We start from the raw sequence: 13,821 nt of genomic DNA on the forward strand, positions 1-13,821 counted from the left end.
GAACTCCTTCACGGCAATCGAGCCAAAGGAGGGCAGCAGAAATGTTACAAGGACACCCTCAAAGCCTCCCTGATAAAGTGCAACATCCCCACCGACACCTGGGAGTCCCTGGCCAAAGACCACCCTAAGTGGAGGTAGTGCATCCGGGAGGGCGCTGAGCACCTCGAGTCTCATCGCCGAGCGTATGCAGAAATCAAGCACAGGCAGCGGAAAGAGCGTGCGGCAAACCAGTCCCACCCACCCCTTCCCTCAACGACTATCTGTCCCACCTGTGACAGGGACTGTGGCTCTCGTATCGGACTGTTCAGCCACCTAAGAACTCATGTTAAGAGTGGAAGCAAGTCTTCCTCAATTCCGAGGCTGCCTATGATGATGATGACTTCAATTAGGATGTTACAGTACAGCAACAATCAGGACTTTAAGCTCAAGTTGCCTCCACCATCTGTTCCTTATCATCTCTCTCACCAGCCTCGCTACCATTATAAATTAAAACATTTCAGTGTGTACATTTGGCAAATTTTATGTAACACTAATTAAACTCCCATGACTTTGCACATGCAGAATTGAGACAAATGCAGTATTCCGGCGAAGCAGGGTTAGAGAGGGGGCTGGTAATTGGACTCAAATAATGCATGGGGAATGTGAAGAGGGAGAATGCAAGTAGGAGAAGGAGGAAGAAGAATGGGGAGTGAGGAGGAGGAGGGCAGGAGGAGGGCAGGGAGGAGGGGAGCAGTGGGTGGGTGGACGAGGAAGAGGAGGAAGGAAAGGGAGTGGAAGGAAGGAAAGAAGAGGCAGAAGGGAGAAGGGGGAGAGGACATAGTGCAGGCACAACCACCGTTGAACATCCCAGGGGCGGTACAGCCGCGAGGCGTGAGTTCCTGCGCCAGGCGCGGAAACCCTGCCCCCTCGAGCCATATTGGGCTTATCGCCCCCGAGAGGAACTGCAGCGAAAATCTCCATTAAAGGGGAGGGCCAAGCTGCTGACTCTGTGGGCAGGAAACGGGACCATCTCTGGACCACCTGGGAGCGAGGTGCCGTAGCAGCAGCCTGGCACAGAAGTGGAGTGCCAGGCTGCAAGATTGCGGCATGAACCCCGCGATCTACTAAGAGGAAGGCCGCGATTGGTAAGTCGACCATTTGATTTTACTGCCGCGGCTCCCCTTTAATTGTTTGTGTCGCGTGCGGCCTACAGCCTGCGTGACGCTATTGCGGACATCGCCCGCGGCAGCTTCACGGAGCGCTACCAAATGGTCGCTCCGGGGCGAAAACGGGTCACTGCGCACGGTGATCACATCATCATCGTTGGCGCAGCAGGCTGGGGCGCTACCAGTAGGAGCGGGGCACCACTGGTTACCACCGCCGCTAAACCTCCATGGAATTTCACGGGTGTCACACCCGGGCAAAAAGTCGTTTGCGCCCCATTAGATCCCCCCGGGTACTAATGGGTGACGCAAACGACCCGAATCTTTTCCCCCTGAGCGAGAAGGTGAGTAAATATAACAGCTATGATCAGGTGTTGCTAAACTTGGGTTTTAAAAGCCTTTATAGATTGTAGAAGGAGGGAAAATAAAGGATTAAGATGTTCCACAGTTTTGAGGTCCTGGAAAGGAACGAGTAGGAAATGGAGCCATCGGTTTTAACTCCAACACGTATGGATGGAGGAAGAAGGACAAATGTGCAGAGCGATATATTTGGAAGAAGAGAAGAAAGTTCAAAGGGGCATTGATAATGGACAATTAGTTTAAGTTGATTATTAACTCTTGCTGTACCTTAATTGGATCGATAGTTGAGTAATACATCCATGGAATACAACGAGATTCCCCATCCTCAGGACCGGATCTATCAGGAATCTTCCAAATATATGTTTCTGTCTCACCTACAAATAAAGTAAGTTTAATTATGTACGGACTCACTTTACAGAGCAATTTCTACTCGTATTTAAAAAAATAAAATGGCACGTTTCCAATAGTTTCTCTGTCAGTACGACCCGCTGTCAAATCCAGCCATAACTGTGCACTTTTTCCACCGCCAGAGCGATGGCATGGCTTGTCCTTGCTGCAATGCATTTTGGACAGTGTAATATCACTGATGCAGACTTGCACTCGACAGGAGTCATTTTGTGAGGCTCCATCCCCGATGGTGAGGGTGGGTCACAAATCCAGCTCTGTAGTGAGCTTTGTCTTACATAGGGGTAGTATTGAGGAGTTGAGTTTAAAGGACCACATTAGACCTAAATTAAACATGCTGCAATAGCGAATTATGAGATATTAACTTTTTTTTTGAAAATTGTTCTTCATCATCATCATAAGCAGTCCCTCGGAATTGAGGAAGACTTGCTTCCACTCCTGAAGTGAGTTCTTTGGTGGCTGAACAGTCCAATACGAGAGCCACAGACTCTGTCACAGGTGGAACAGCTAGTCATTGAGGGTAAGGGAGGGTGAGACAGGTTTGCCGCACGCTCTTTCCGCTGCCTGTGCTTGGTCTCTGCATGCTCTCGGCGATGAGACTCGAGGTGCTCAGCGCCCTCCCGGATGCACTTCCTCCACTTAGGGCGGTCTTTGGCCAGGGACTCCGAGGTGTCGGTGGGAATGTTGCACTTTATCAGGGAGGCTTTGAGGGTGCCCGTCTAACATTTCCGCTGCCCACCTTTGGCTCATTTGCCATGAAGGCGTTCCGAGTAGAGCGCTTGCTTTGGGAGTCTGGTGTCAGGCATGCGAATAATGTGACCTGCCCAGCAGAGCTGATCAAGCTTAGGGGTGTGAGCGATGTTGGCCACAATTTATTGCTCAGAGAAGGTGGTGGAGGGCCTTTTTCTTGAACTGCTGCAATCCTTGTGGTGATGGTGCTCCCACAATAGTATTAAGCAGAAAATTCCAGGATTCTGACGATGATGGAATGGTGATGTATATCCAAGTCAGGGTAGGTTGTAACCTGGAGAGGAACTTGGAGGTGTTTTCATGACATTGCTGCTCTTGTCCCAGGGTATTAAAAGAGATGGCGGAAGTTATAGCAGATGCATTTGTTATAATCTACCAAAATTCTCTGGACTCTGGGGGGTACCAGCAGATTGGAAAGCAGCTAATGTAACGCCTCTGTTTAAAAAAAGGGGCAGACAAAAGGCAGGTAACTATAGGCCGGTTAGTTTAACATCTGTAGTGGGGAAAGTGCTTGAAGCTATCATTAAGGAAGAAATAGCGGGACATCTAGATAGGAATAGTGCAATCAAGCAGACACAGCATGGATTCATGAAGGGGAAATCATGTTTAACTAATTTACTGGAATTCTTTGAGGATATAACGAGCATGGTGGATAGAGGTGTACCGATGGATGTGGTGTATTTAGATTTCCAAAAGGCATTCGATAAGGTGCCACACAAAAGGTTACTGCAGAAGATAAAGGTACACGGAGTCAGAGGAAATGTATTAGCATGGATCGAGAATTGGCTGGCTAACAGAAAGCAGCGAGTCGGGATAAATGGGTCCTTTTCGGGTTGGAAATCGGTGGTTAGTGGTGTGCCACAGGGATCGGTGCTGGGACCACAACTGTTTACAATATACATAGATGACCTGGAAGAGGGGACAGAATGTAGTTTAACAAAATTTGCAGATGACACAAAGATTAGTGGGAAAGCGGGTTGTGTAGAGGACACAGAGAGGCTGCAAAGAGATTTAGATAGGTTAAGCGAATGGGCTAAGATTTGGCAGATGGAATACAATGTCGGAATGTGCCCAGTTACAATGTGACTGGAAAACCATGGACCCATATATGACCATTCGAAGGATCAGGAAGATATCTAAACACAATGGAGTTACATCTAAGGGTGCAATTACACAGTGCGTAGTGAATAAGGAACAATTTGCTCTTGAAATCACTGTGCATACTTGGAGAACTGGTTTACATTGGCTCTTGGATACCCAGTCTCGCTTTCTGTTCCTGAAGCCGGATTTCAAATGTTACATAAGAACATAAGAAATAGGAGCAGGAGTAGGCCATACGGCCCCTCGATCCTGCTCCACCATTCAATCAGATCATGGCTGATCTGATCATGGACTCAGCTCCACTTCCCCGCTCGCTCCCCATAACCCCTTATTCCCTTATCATTTAAGAAACTGTATGGGCCCAAGTTTCCACATGATTTGCGCCTGATTTTTAGGAGCAACTGGTAGAGAACGGACTATCTTAGAAATCGCAATTCTCCACATTTTTTTTTCTACAGTTCTAGTCAGGTAGAACAGTTCTACTTTGGAACAGAATTTTTTCTTCAAAAGGGGGTGTGTCCGGCCACTGATGCCTGATTTGAAAGTTTCCACAGTGAAAACGTACTCCAAACTAAAGTAGAATGGAGCAAGTGAAGATTTTTGTAGAACTGAAAAAACCTGTTCTACACATTAAAAAATCAGGCGCAGGTTACAAATTAGGCGTCCAGAACGAGGTGGGGGGGGAGGGAAGTCATTAAATTCTATAATAAATCCTTATTTATACTTATACAAATATTATACAAATAAATCCAACCTGAATAAACATTTATAAGCAAAGAAAAGATTAAATAAACCATCTTCCTACCTATGTGCAAGTGCTTCAGGCAGGCCTTTCGGGACCGAAGGCTGAACGGGCCGGTCTGATACTTCGGGCAGGGCCCGTCCCCAGCACCAGATTTACAGGTAGGTGGCGTTGGGTTGGGTCGGGTCGAGGAGGTTCGGTTCGGGTCGGGGGGGAGGGAGAGAGAGGGAGAGGGGAAGAGGGAGGGGGAGAGGGAGAGAGGGAGAGAGAGGGGGGGGAAGAGGGCGGGGGGAGAGAGAGGGGGGGGAGGTCAGGTCGGATCCAGTCCGGGAGCAGGAGTCGGATCCAGTGGGGGGGGGGGGGGGTTGGGTCGGGTCGGGGGGCGGGAGCGCGGGTCGGGTTGGGTCCAGTCAGGGGGGGGGGGCGGGGAGCGGGAACAGGAGCGCGGGTCGGGTCGGGTCAGTCGGGGGTGGGGCGGGGGGGTGAGCGGGTGTCGGGTCTGGTCCGGAGGCAGGGGGGGGAAGCGGGTGTCGGGTCTGGTCGGGGGGCTGGGGGTGGGGGGGGGGGAGCAGGAGCTGGCCGTGGGAGGAGCCTTATTCACGCAGCCCCAGTGAGGCCATTCAGCCAGGGCTAGGGGCTGCGTGCTTCGAGCCCCTCCCACACAGTTCTGCGCCTGGAGCTACTGCGCTTGTGTGCCCACTGTAGCGCGCATGTGCAGAGGTCCCGGCACTGTTTTCAGCGCAGGGACCTGGCTCCGCCCCCCCACAGCTCGAGCTGGCTGCGCCGAGGGCCAGAGGACCTGCAGGTAGGTGGGGAATACCGAGGATTGTTTTAGGCGCACTTTGTGGCGCGAAAAACGGGCGTCCAGGTCGGGACTGCGCCGTTCTAGGCGCGTGTGGAAACTTGGGCCCTATATTTCTGTCTTAAATTTATTCAATGTCCCAGCTTCCACAGCTCTCTGAGGCAGCGAATTCCACAGATTTACAACCCTCTAAGAGAAGAAAGTTCTCCTCATCTCAGTTTCAAATAGGCAGCCCCTTATTCTAAGATCCTTATTCTAAATGTTGTGATGTCCTGACACCATGACAGAAAACAGCGACTTACAACAGGAAGCAAGAGTTTTGAACCCGAACGACTTAAGACTGTGTTTACATTCTGGTCAGCAATCTATAGTTTGGGTTGAACCCCAACCGCTGATCCAACCCGAACTTTGGGGATTTCACTTTCTAGTTCGAGGCGCAATCAGCATCGCATCGCTGATCAGATTTGGTGAGTGAAAGGGAACTTTAGCCTTGCAGCAATCAAGTTGATGCCACAGAACTCTAAATGGGGCACTCAGAAGTCGCTATTACAGAATAGGCTATAACCATGGGGAAAGGACCAGCTGATTTTACCTGGAAGAGTATATTTCACTGCAGGACTGTCTGTCTTCACTCCGTGTGCATGAATAGAATAGGGCCTTGAAGCCAGATTCTTGAATACAATTTTGAGCTTATCATTAACTGTTGCATGAAGTAATGGGCCTGGGGGAAGGAGGGAAAAACAAACGGCAAAATGTATTCTTGACAATATAAGTAGAATATATCAGCACATTTTGATCCATGAGTTAATTAGTCCCAATTTAGATACTTCAGGCACAATATTCACAGCATTTTCTGCAGCATCAGAATTAAGATTCTGCAAACCAAATTTAAACTGATGACAATATCAAGGTGAATTAAGCAAATGGTATTGTAGTGCCATCTAGTGGACTATTGGTGTAATACCAATAAAGCCATGTGCTCTGCACAGTTCTGACTCGGAAGCCATGTTGTGCAGTTATGGTTCATCATCATCATTGGCAGTCCCTCGAAGCGAGGATGACTTGCTTCCACGTCAAAAAGTTCACAGGTGTTTCAATGAAGGACCTAATATTCCAGATCCCGAACTACATCCTGAAGGGTGGAAGATGCCTGTGCGTGGATTTTTTAAGGTGTGGTGGCCGTTGCGCACCAGCCACCACACGGGCTTGACAGAGCTAGGTCTTGGTCGACTGGCAAGGATTAACCTTTAACAAGGATTGTGTGTATAAGTTGTATGTTAACATAACACTGACTATTAGCATGTTAACAGATGGGGGGCATTACTGATGCAGAATGGCTGCCATGTTATGCCTACATAGAAACATAGAAACATAGAAATATAGGTGCAGGAGTAGGCCATTCGACCCTTCGAGCCTGCACTGCCATTCAATAAGATCATGGCTGATCATTCCTTCAGTACCCCTTTCCTGCTTTCTCTCCATACCCCTTGATCCCCTTAACCGTAAGAGCCATATCCAACTCCCTCTTGAATATATCCAGTGAACTGGCATCAACAGCTCTCTGCGGCAGGGAATTCCACAGGTTAACAACTCTCTGAGTGAAGAAGTTTCTCCTCATCTCAGTCCTAAATGGCCTACCCCTTATCCTAAGATTATGTCTCCTGGTGGTCGCTGAGGCGTGAGTCCGGGGATCAGCAGAGGACTATAAAGGCCGCGAGAGGCAGCAGGAGTTCGTGGTCACTGAGGCGTGAGTCCGGGGATCAGCAGAGGACTATAAAGGCCGCGAGAGGCAGCGGGAGTTCGTGGTCGCTGAGGTGTTAGTCCGGGGATCAGCAGAGGACTATAAAGGCCGCGAGAGGCATGCCGGTGCAGCTACAGGGAGAAGGCAAAAAAGAAGTAGAAAGAAACAGAAAGGTGACGTCACAGCCAAGGGGGTAAGTGATTGGCTGGTGATTGGTGAGTAGCTTTTCTTTTTTCTTTTCTATATCAGTGAGTAACTTTTAACATTGTTGTTGCCAATTTAAGTGTATCTAAGGGTTAAGTCATGGCAGGAGAGCTCGGTCGGGTGTTATGCTCCTCCTGTACCATGTGGGTACTCAGGGACACTTCCGGTGTCCCTGACGACTACGTGTGCGGGAAGTGTATCCGCCTCCAGCTCCTGACAGACCGCGTTGCGGAATTGGAGCTGAGGGTGGATTCACTCTGGAGCATCCACGATGCTGAGAATGACGTGAGCAGCATGTGTAGCGAGTTGGTCTTACCGCAGGAGAAGGGTCCACAGCCAGATAGGAAATGGAAGACCAGCAGGAAGAGTAGTGCAGGGGTCCCCTGTGGTGATCCCCCTGCACAACAGATACACCGCTTTGAGTGCTGTTGGGGTGGATGACTCATCAGGGGAGGGCAGCAGCAGCCAAGTTCATGGCACCATGGCTGGCTCTGTTGCATAGGAGGGCAGGAAAAAGAATGGGAGAGCGATAGTGATAGGGGATTCAATTGTGAGGGGAATAGATAGGCATTTCTGCGGCCGCAACCGAGACTCCAGGATGGTATGTTGCCTCCCTGGTGCAAGGGTCAAGGATGTCTCTGAGCAGGTGCAGGACATTCTAAAAAGAGAGGGAGAACAGCCAGTTGTCGTGGTGCACATTGGTAACAACGACATAGGTAAAAAAAAGGGATGAGGTCCTACGAAATGAATTTAAGGAGCTAGGAGCTAAATTAAAAAGTAGGACCTCAAAAGTAGTAATCTCGGGATTGCTACCAGTGCCATGTGCTCGTCAGAGTAGGAATCGCAGGATAGCACAGATGAATACGTGGCTTGAGCAGTGGTGGGGCATTGGAACTGGTTCTGGGGGAGGTGGGACCAGTACAAACCGGACGGTCTGCACCTGGGCAGGACCGGAACCAATATCCTCGGGGGAGTGTTTGCTAGTGCTGTTGGGGAGGAGTTAAACTAATATGGCAGGGGGATGGGAACCAATGCAGGGAGACAGAGGAAAACAAAAAGGAGGCAAAAGAAAAAGATAGAAAGGAGATGAGGAAAAGTGGAGGGCAGAGAAACCCAAGACAAAGAACAAAAAGGGCCACTGTACAGCAAAATTCTAAAAGGACAAAGGGTGTTAAAAAAACAAGCCTGAAGGCTTTGTGTCTTAATGCAAGGAGTATCCGCAATAAGGTGGATGAATTAACTGTGCAAATAGATGTTAACAAATATGATGTGATTGGGATTACGGAGACGTGGCTCCAGGATGCTCAGGGCTGGGAACTCAACATCCAGGGGTATTCAACATTCAGGAAGGATAGAATAAAAGGAAAAGGAGGTGGGGTAGCATTGCTGGTTAAAGAGGAGATTAATGCAATAGTTAGGAAAGACATGAGCTTGGATGATGTGGAATCTATATGGGTAGAGCTGCAGAACACCAAAGGGCAAAAAACGTTAGTGGGAGTTGTGTACGGGCCTCCAAACAGTAGTAGTGATGTTGGGGAGGGCATCAAACAGGAAATTATGGGTGCATGCAATAAAGGTGCAGTAGTTATAATGGGTGACTTTAATATGCACATAGATTGGGCTAGCCAAACTGGAAGCAATACGGTGGAGGAGGATTTCCTGGAGTGCATAAGGGATGGTTTTCTAGACCAATATGTCGAGGAACCAACTAGGAGGGAGGCCATCTTAGACTGGGTGTTGTGTAATGAGAGAGGATTAATTAGCAATCTCGTTGTGCGAGGCCCCTTGGGGAAGAGTGACCATAATATGGTGGAATTCTGCATTAGGATGGAGAATGAAACAGTTAATTCAGAGACCATGGTCCAGAACTTAAAGAAGGGTAACTTTGAAGGTATGAGGCGTGAATTGGCTAGGATAGATTGGCGAATGATACTTAAGGGGTTGACTGTGGATGGGCAATGGCAGACATTTAGAGACCGCATGGATAAACTACAACAATTGTACATTCCTGTCTGGCGTAAAAATAAAAAAGGGAAGGTGGCTCAACCGTGGCTATCAAGGGAAATCAGGGATAGTATTAAAGCCAAGGAAGTGGCATACAAATTGGCCAGAAATAGCAGCGAACCCGGGGACTGGGAGAAATTTAGAACTCAGCAGAGGAGGACAAAGGGTTTGATTACGGCAGGGAAAATGGAGAACGAGAAGAAGCTTGCAGGGAACATTAAGGCAGATTGCAAAGGTTTCTATAGATATGTAAAGAGAAAAAGGTTATTTAAAGACAAACGTAGGTCCCCTGCAGTCAGTATCAGGGGAAGTCATAACGGGCAACAAAGAAATGGCGGAGCAATTGAACAAGTACTTTGGTTCGGTATTCACTAAGGAGGACACAAACAACCTTCCGGATATAAAAGGGGTCAGGGGGTCTAGTAAGGAGGAAGAACTGAGGGAAATCTTTATTAGTCGGGAAATTGTGTTGGGGAAATTGATGGGATTGAAGGCCGATAAATCCCCAGGGCCTGATGGACTGCATCCCAGAGTACTTAAGGAGGTGGCCTTGGAAATAGCGGATGCATTGACAGTCATTTTCCAACATTCCATTGACTCTGGATCAGTTCCTATCGAGTGGAGGGTAGCCAATGTAACCCCACTTTTTAAAAAAGGAGGGAGAGAGAAAACAGGGAATTATAGACCGGTCAGCCTGACCTCAGTAGTGGGTAAAATGATGGAATCAATTATTAAGGATGTCATAGCAGCGCATTTGGAAAGAGGCGACATGATAGGTCCAAGTCAGCATGGATTTGTGAAAGGGAAATCATGCTTGACAAATCTTCTGGAATTTTTTGAGGATGTTTCCAGTAAAGTGGACAAGGGAGAACCAGTTGATGTGGTATATTTGGACTTTCAGAAGGCTTTCGACAAGGTCCCACACAAGAGATTAATGTGCAAAGTTAAAGCACATGGGATTGGGGGTAGTGTGCTGACGTGGATTGAGAACTGGTTGTCAGACAGGAAGCAAAGAGTCGGAGTAAATGGGTACTTTTCAGAATGGCAGGCAGTGACTAGTGGGGTACCGCAAGATTCTGTGCTGGGGCCCCAGCTGTTTACATTGTACATTAATGATTTAGACGAGGGGATTAAATGTAGTATCTCCAAATTTGATGACGACACTAAGTTGGGTGGCAGTGTGAGCTGCGAGGAGGATGCTATGAGGCTGCAGAGTGACTTGGATAGGTTAGTTGAGTGGGCAAATGCATGGCAGATGAAGTATAATGTGGATAAATGTAAGGTTATCCACTTTGGTGGTAAAAACAGAGAGACAGACTATTATCTGAATGGTGACAGATTAGGAAAAGGGGAGGTGCAACGAGACCTGGGTGTCATGGTACATCAGTCATTGAAGGTTGGCATGCAGGTACAGCAGGCGGTTAAGAAAGCAAATGGCATGTTGGCCTTCATAGCGAGGGAATTTGAGTACAGGGGCAGGGAGGTGTTGCTACAGTTGTACAGAGCCTTGGTGAGACCACACCTGGAGTATTGTGTACAGTTTTGGTCTCCTAACTTGAGGAAGGACATTCTTGCTATTGAGGGAGTGCAGCGAAGATTCACCAGACTGATTCCCGGGATGGTGGGACTGACCTATCAAGAAAGACTGGATCAACTGGGCGTGTATTCACTGGAGTTCAGAAGAATGAGAGGGGACCTCATAGAAACGTTTAAAATTCTGATGGGTTTAGACAGATTAGATGCAGGAAGAATGTTCCCAATGTTGGGGAAGTCCAGAACCAGGGGTCACAGTCTAAGGATAAGGGGTAAGCCATTTAGGACCGAGATGAGGAGAAACTTCTTCACCCAGAGAGTGGTGAACCTGTAGAATTCTCTACCACAGAAAGTAGTTGAGGCCAATTCACTAAATATGTTCAAAAGGGAGTTAGATGAAGTCCTTACTACTTGGGGGATCAAGGGGTATGGCGAGAAAGCAGGAAGGGGATACTGAAGTTGCATGTTCAGCCATGAACTCATTGAATGGCGGTGCAGGCTAGAAGGGCTGAATGGCCTATTCCTGCACCTATTTTCTATGTTTCTATGTTTCTATGTTTCTATGGTTCTGGACTTCCCCAACATCAGGAACATTCTTCCTGCATCCAACCTGTCCAGTCCCGTCAGAATCTTATATGTTTCTATGAGATCCTCTCTCATCCTTCTAAACTCCAGTGAATAAAGGCCCAGTTGATCTAGTCTCTCCTTATCTACAGAACACCAATCACGGCACTTGAAACATTGCAATGAGATAAATGTAAGTATCAATATGACACTTGGTAGAGTATAATAAATTAGCAATGACACAACACCAACATTTATTAAGTAAACATGCAGAATACCTTGAATTTCCAGATGCTTTTCTTTTGCAGTTCTCGCCTTCTGTTTAGTAAATGTCATATCGGTATATTCCCGATACACTACCTTCTTGTACTTAGAACCAATAGTCAGGTTCCCTTGGACTACGTAAGGCTCTCCAGGACTAAAATGAAAAGTACAAAAATACCCATATTAATAAAAGTGAATAATGTACTCCAAGTGTTAGAACCTTGGTAGCATTGGGTCTAATTCTGGGATAAGTAGCGTCCTCTGGTTACCCTCCCTCCTGCCAATGGAAACAGTTTCACCCTATCGACTCTATCAAATCCCTTCATCATTTTGCACACCACTATTAAATATTCTCTGAACCATCACGGCTCTAAGGAGAACAATTCCAGCTTCTCAACATAACTGAAGTCCTTCATCACCAGCATCATTCTGGTAAATCTTCTTAAATATAGGAAATTATAAAGTAAAGCAAATATAATGGTCATCGATCTGAAACGTTAACTTGTTTCTCTCGCCACAGAGGCTCCCTGACCTGACCAGTGTTTCCATAATTTTCTGTTTTTATTTTAAATATAATTGGAGTTGTTTAAAAGACCACCTCAGTGGAAGTCCATGCACCTTGCACAGTCCATAGGAAATTATTGCAGAAAATGGCCTTCCAGCGGATCATTCCTAAGTAGCAGACTTAACCACATCTCGCTTAAGTGGCTTGCATTCCATTTATTTATTGATTGGTTAGGCGTTACCTATCTTTATGAAGTCTGTGTCTTTCCAGTTCCCATGCCCTTGAAGGTGAATAATCCCATTCAATTTCAACAGCTGCAATGTAGTATGTTTTGACATGGTAAAAAATATCAAGGAAATGAAAGATGGAGCATTTATTCACGGTGTAAAACTGCTTCATCCCTCCAGCGTAGTGATCTGTGGTCTTGCAGGCTACTTCAAATTTTCCTGCACAAAACAAGGCAACAAACTGTGGATCAAATCATTGAGAGGCTGCTTTAAAGATGTAATAAAACAGGACCGATGCTGCCTCCGCAAGTTCCTGCAAATACATTGGCAGGATAGCGCACTAATGTCAGTGTTCTCGCTCAGGCCAACATCCCCAGCATTGAAGCATTGACCATGTTCAATCAGCTCTGATGGATAGGCCACATCGTCCACATGCCCGATACTGGACTCCCAAAACAAGCGCTCCACTCCAAGCTCCGACACGGCCAGATGGGCAGAGGAGATGCTTCAAGGACACCCTCAAAGCCTCCTTGAAAAAGTACAACATCCCCATCGACACCTGGGAATGCCTGGCCCAAGACCGCTCAAAATGGAGGAGAAGCATCCGGGAAGGCACCAAACATCTTGAATCTCTTCGCCGGGAGCAGACAGAAACCAAGTGCAAACAGCGGAAGGAGCATATAGCAACCCAAGCACCTCACCCATCCCTCCAACCACCTGTGCCCCACCTGCGCATTGGTCTCATCAGTCACCTGAGAACTCGTATTAGTGTGGAAGCAAGTCATCCTCGACTCCGAGGGACTGCGTAAGAAGAAAGAAAATAGGACACAGTACCCAAGGCATGATCTGATCGGGACCTTATAAAGTTTGATCAGAACTTCCACTGACATGCATCGATCATAAAGTCCCCCAATTGCAGCAACCAATTGTTTCTTAAGTGATTGCCTCTACCAGTCTATCTGGGAGTCCATACCACGCAGCCATCACTGACGACGGGTGATTTTGACTTTGGGCAGTGGTGTAAAACCGATGATAACAACAAGAAAGAGAAGGGTTAGTGAGGACAGAGTATGAAGGAAAGCGGGGCTGAGGATGAACAAGATTAAGGCGGGGAGTTATCAGGAGGGGCTGCTAGGAGGGGAAAGCAGCATGGGAGGTGACGGAATTCTAGAGCAAGGAATTCTAGAGCAGGATAAAGCGAGAGTGGATGTGAAGGACGCTCTTGCGGCCTACCAACCGAGCTTTCCCTGCACCCACAACTGGAAAACGTGACCGACAACTTTCAGCAACATCTTTCACCACCGTGCACCCATCACCGCCCAGAGAAAAGCAAGAGAGCAAACAGAAGCAGAAGAGGACAAGAAAAGAAACATACTGACGAAAAACAAAAGAGAAAGAAGCAGAAGAGAAAGACAGAGAGAAGACAGCAACACCAACGTGTATTTATATAGCCCCTTTAACATAGTAAAATGTTCCA

General features: G+C 47.5%; 1 protein-coding gene across 10 annotated transcripts in view; it reads right to left on the reverse strand.

The window, feature by feature from the left end:
* The window catches only part of cp (ceruloplasmin), a 266,551-nt gene that overhangs the window by 10,973 nt on the left and 241,757 nt on the right, over positions 1-13,821 (reverse strand). For all 10 annotated transcript variants that reach the window (XM_070883703.1, XM_070883701.1, XM_070883708.1 and 7 more), the window contains 4 exons: positions 12,359-12,563; positions 11,627-11,766; positions 5,895-6,023; positions 1,770-1,876 (listed from right to left, as the gene is read on the reverse strand). In XM_070883703.1, the coding sequence (XP_070739804.1) occupies positions 1,770-1,876; positions 5,895-6,023; positions 11,627-11,766; positions 12,359-12,563 (581 nt within the window). The remainder of the gene's footprint in view (positions 1-1,769; positions 1,877-5,894; positions 6,024-11,626; positions 11,767-12,358; positions 12,564-13,821) is intronic.

This window comes from Pristiophorus japonicus, chromosome 6 (assembly GCF_044704955.1).
Source record: "Pristiophorus japonicus isolate sPriJap1 chromosome 6, sPriJap1.hap1, whole genome shotgun sequence".
NCBI lineage: Eukaryota > Metazoa > Chordata > Chondrichthyes > Pristiophoridae > Pristiophorus > Pristiophorus japonicus.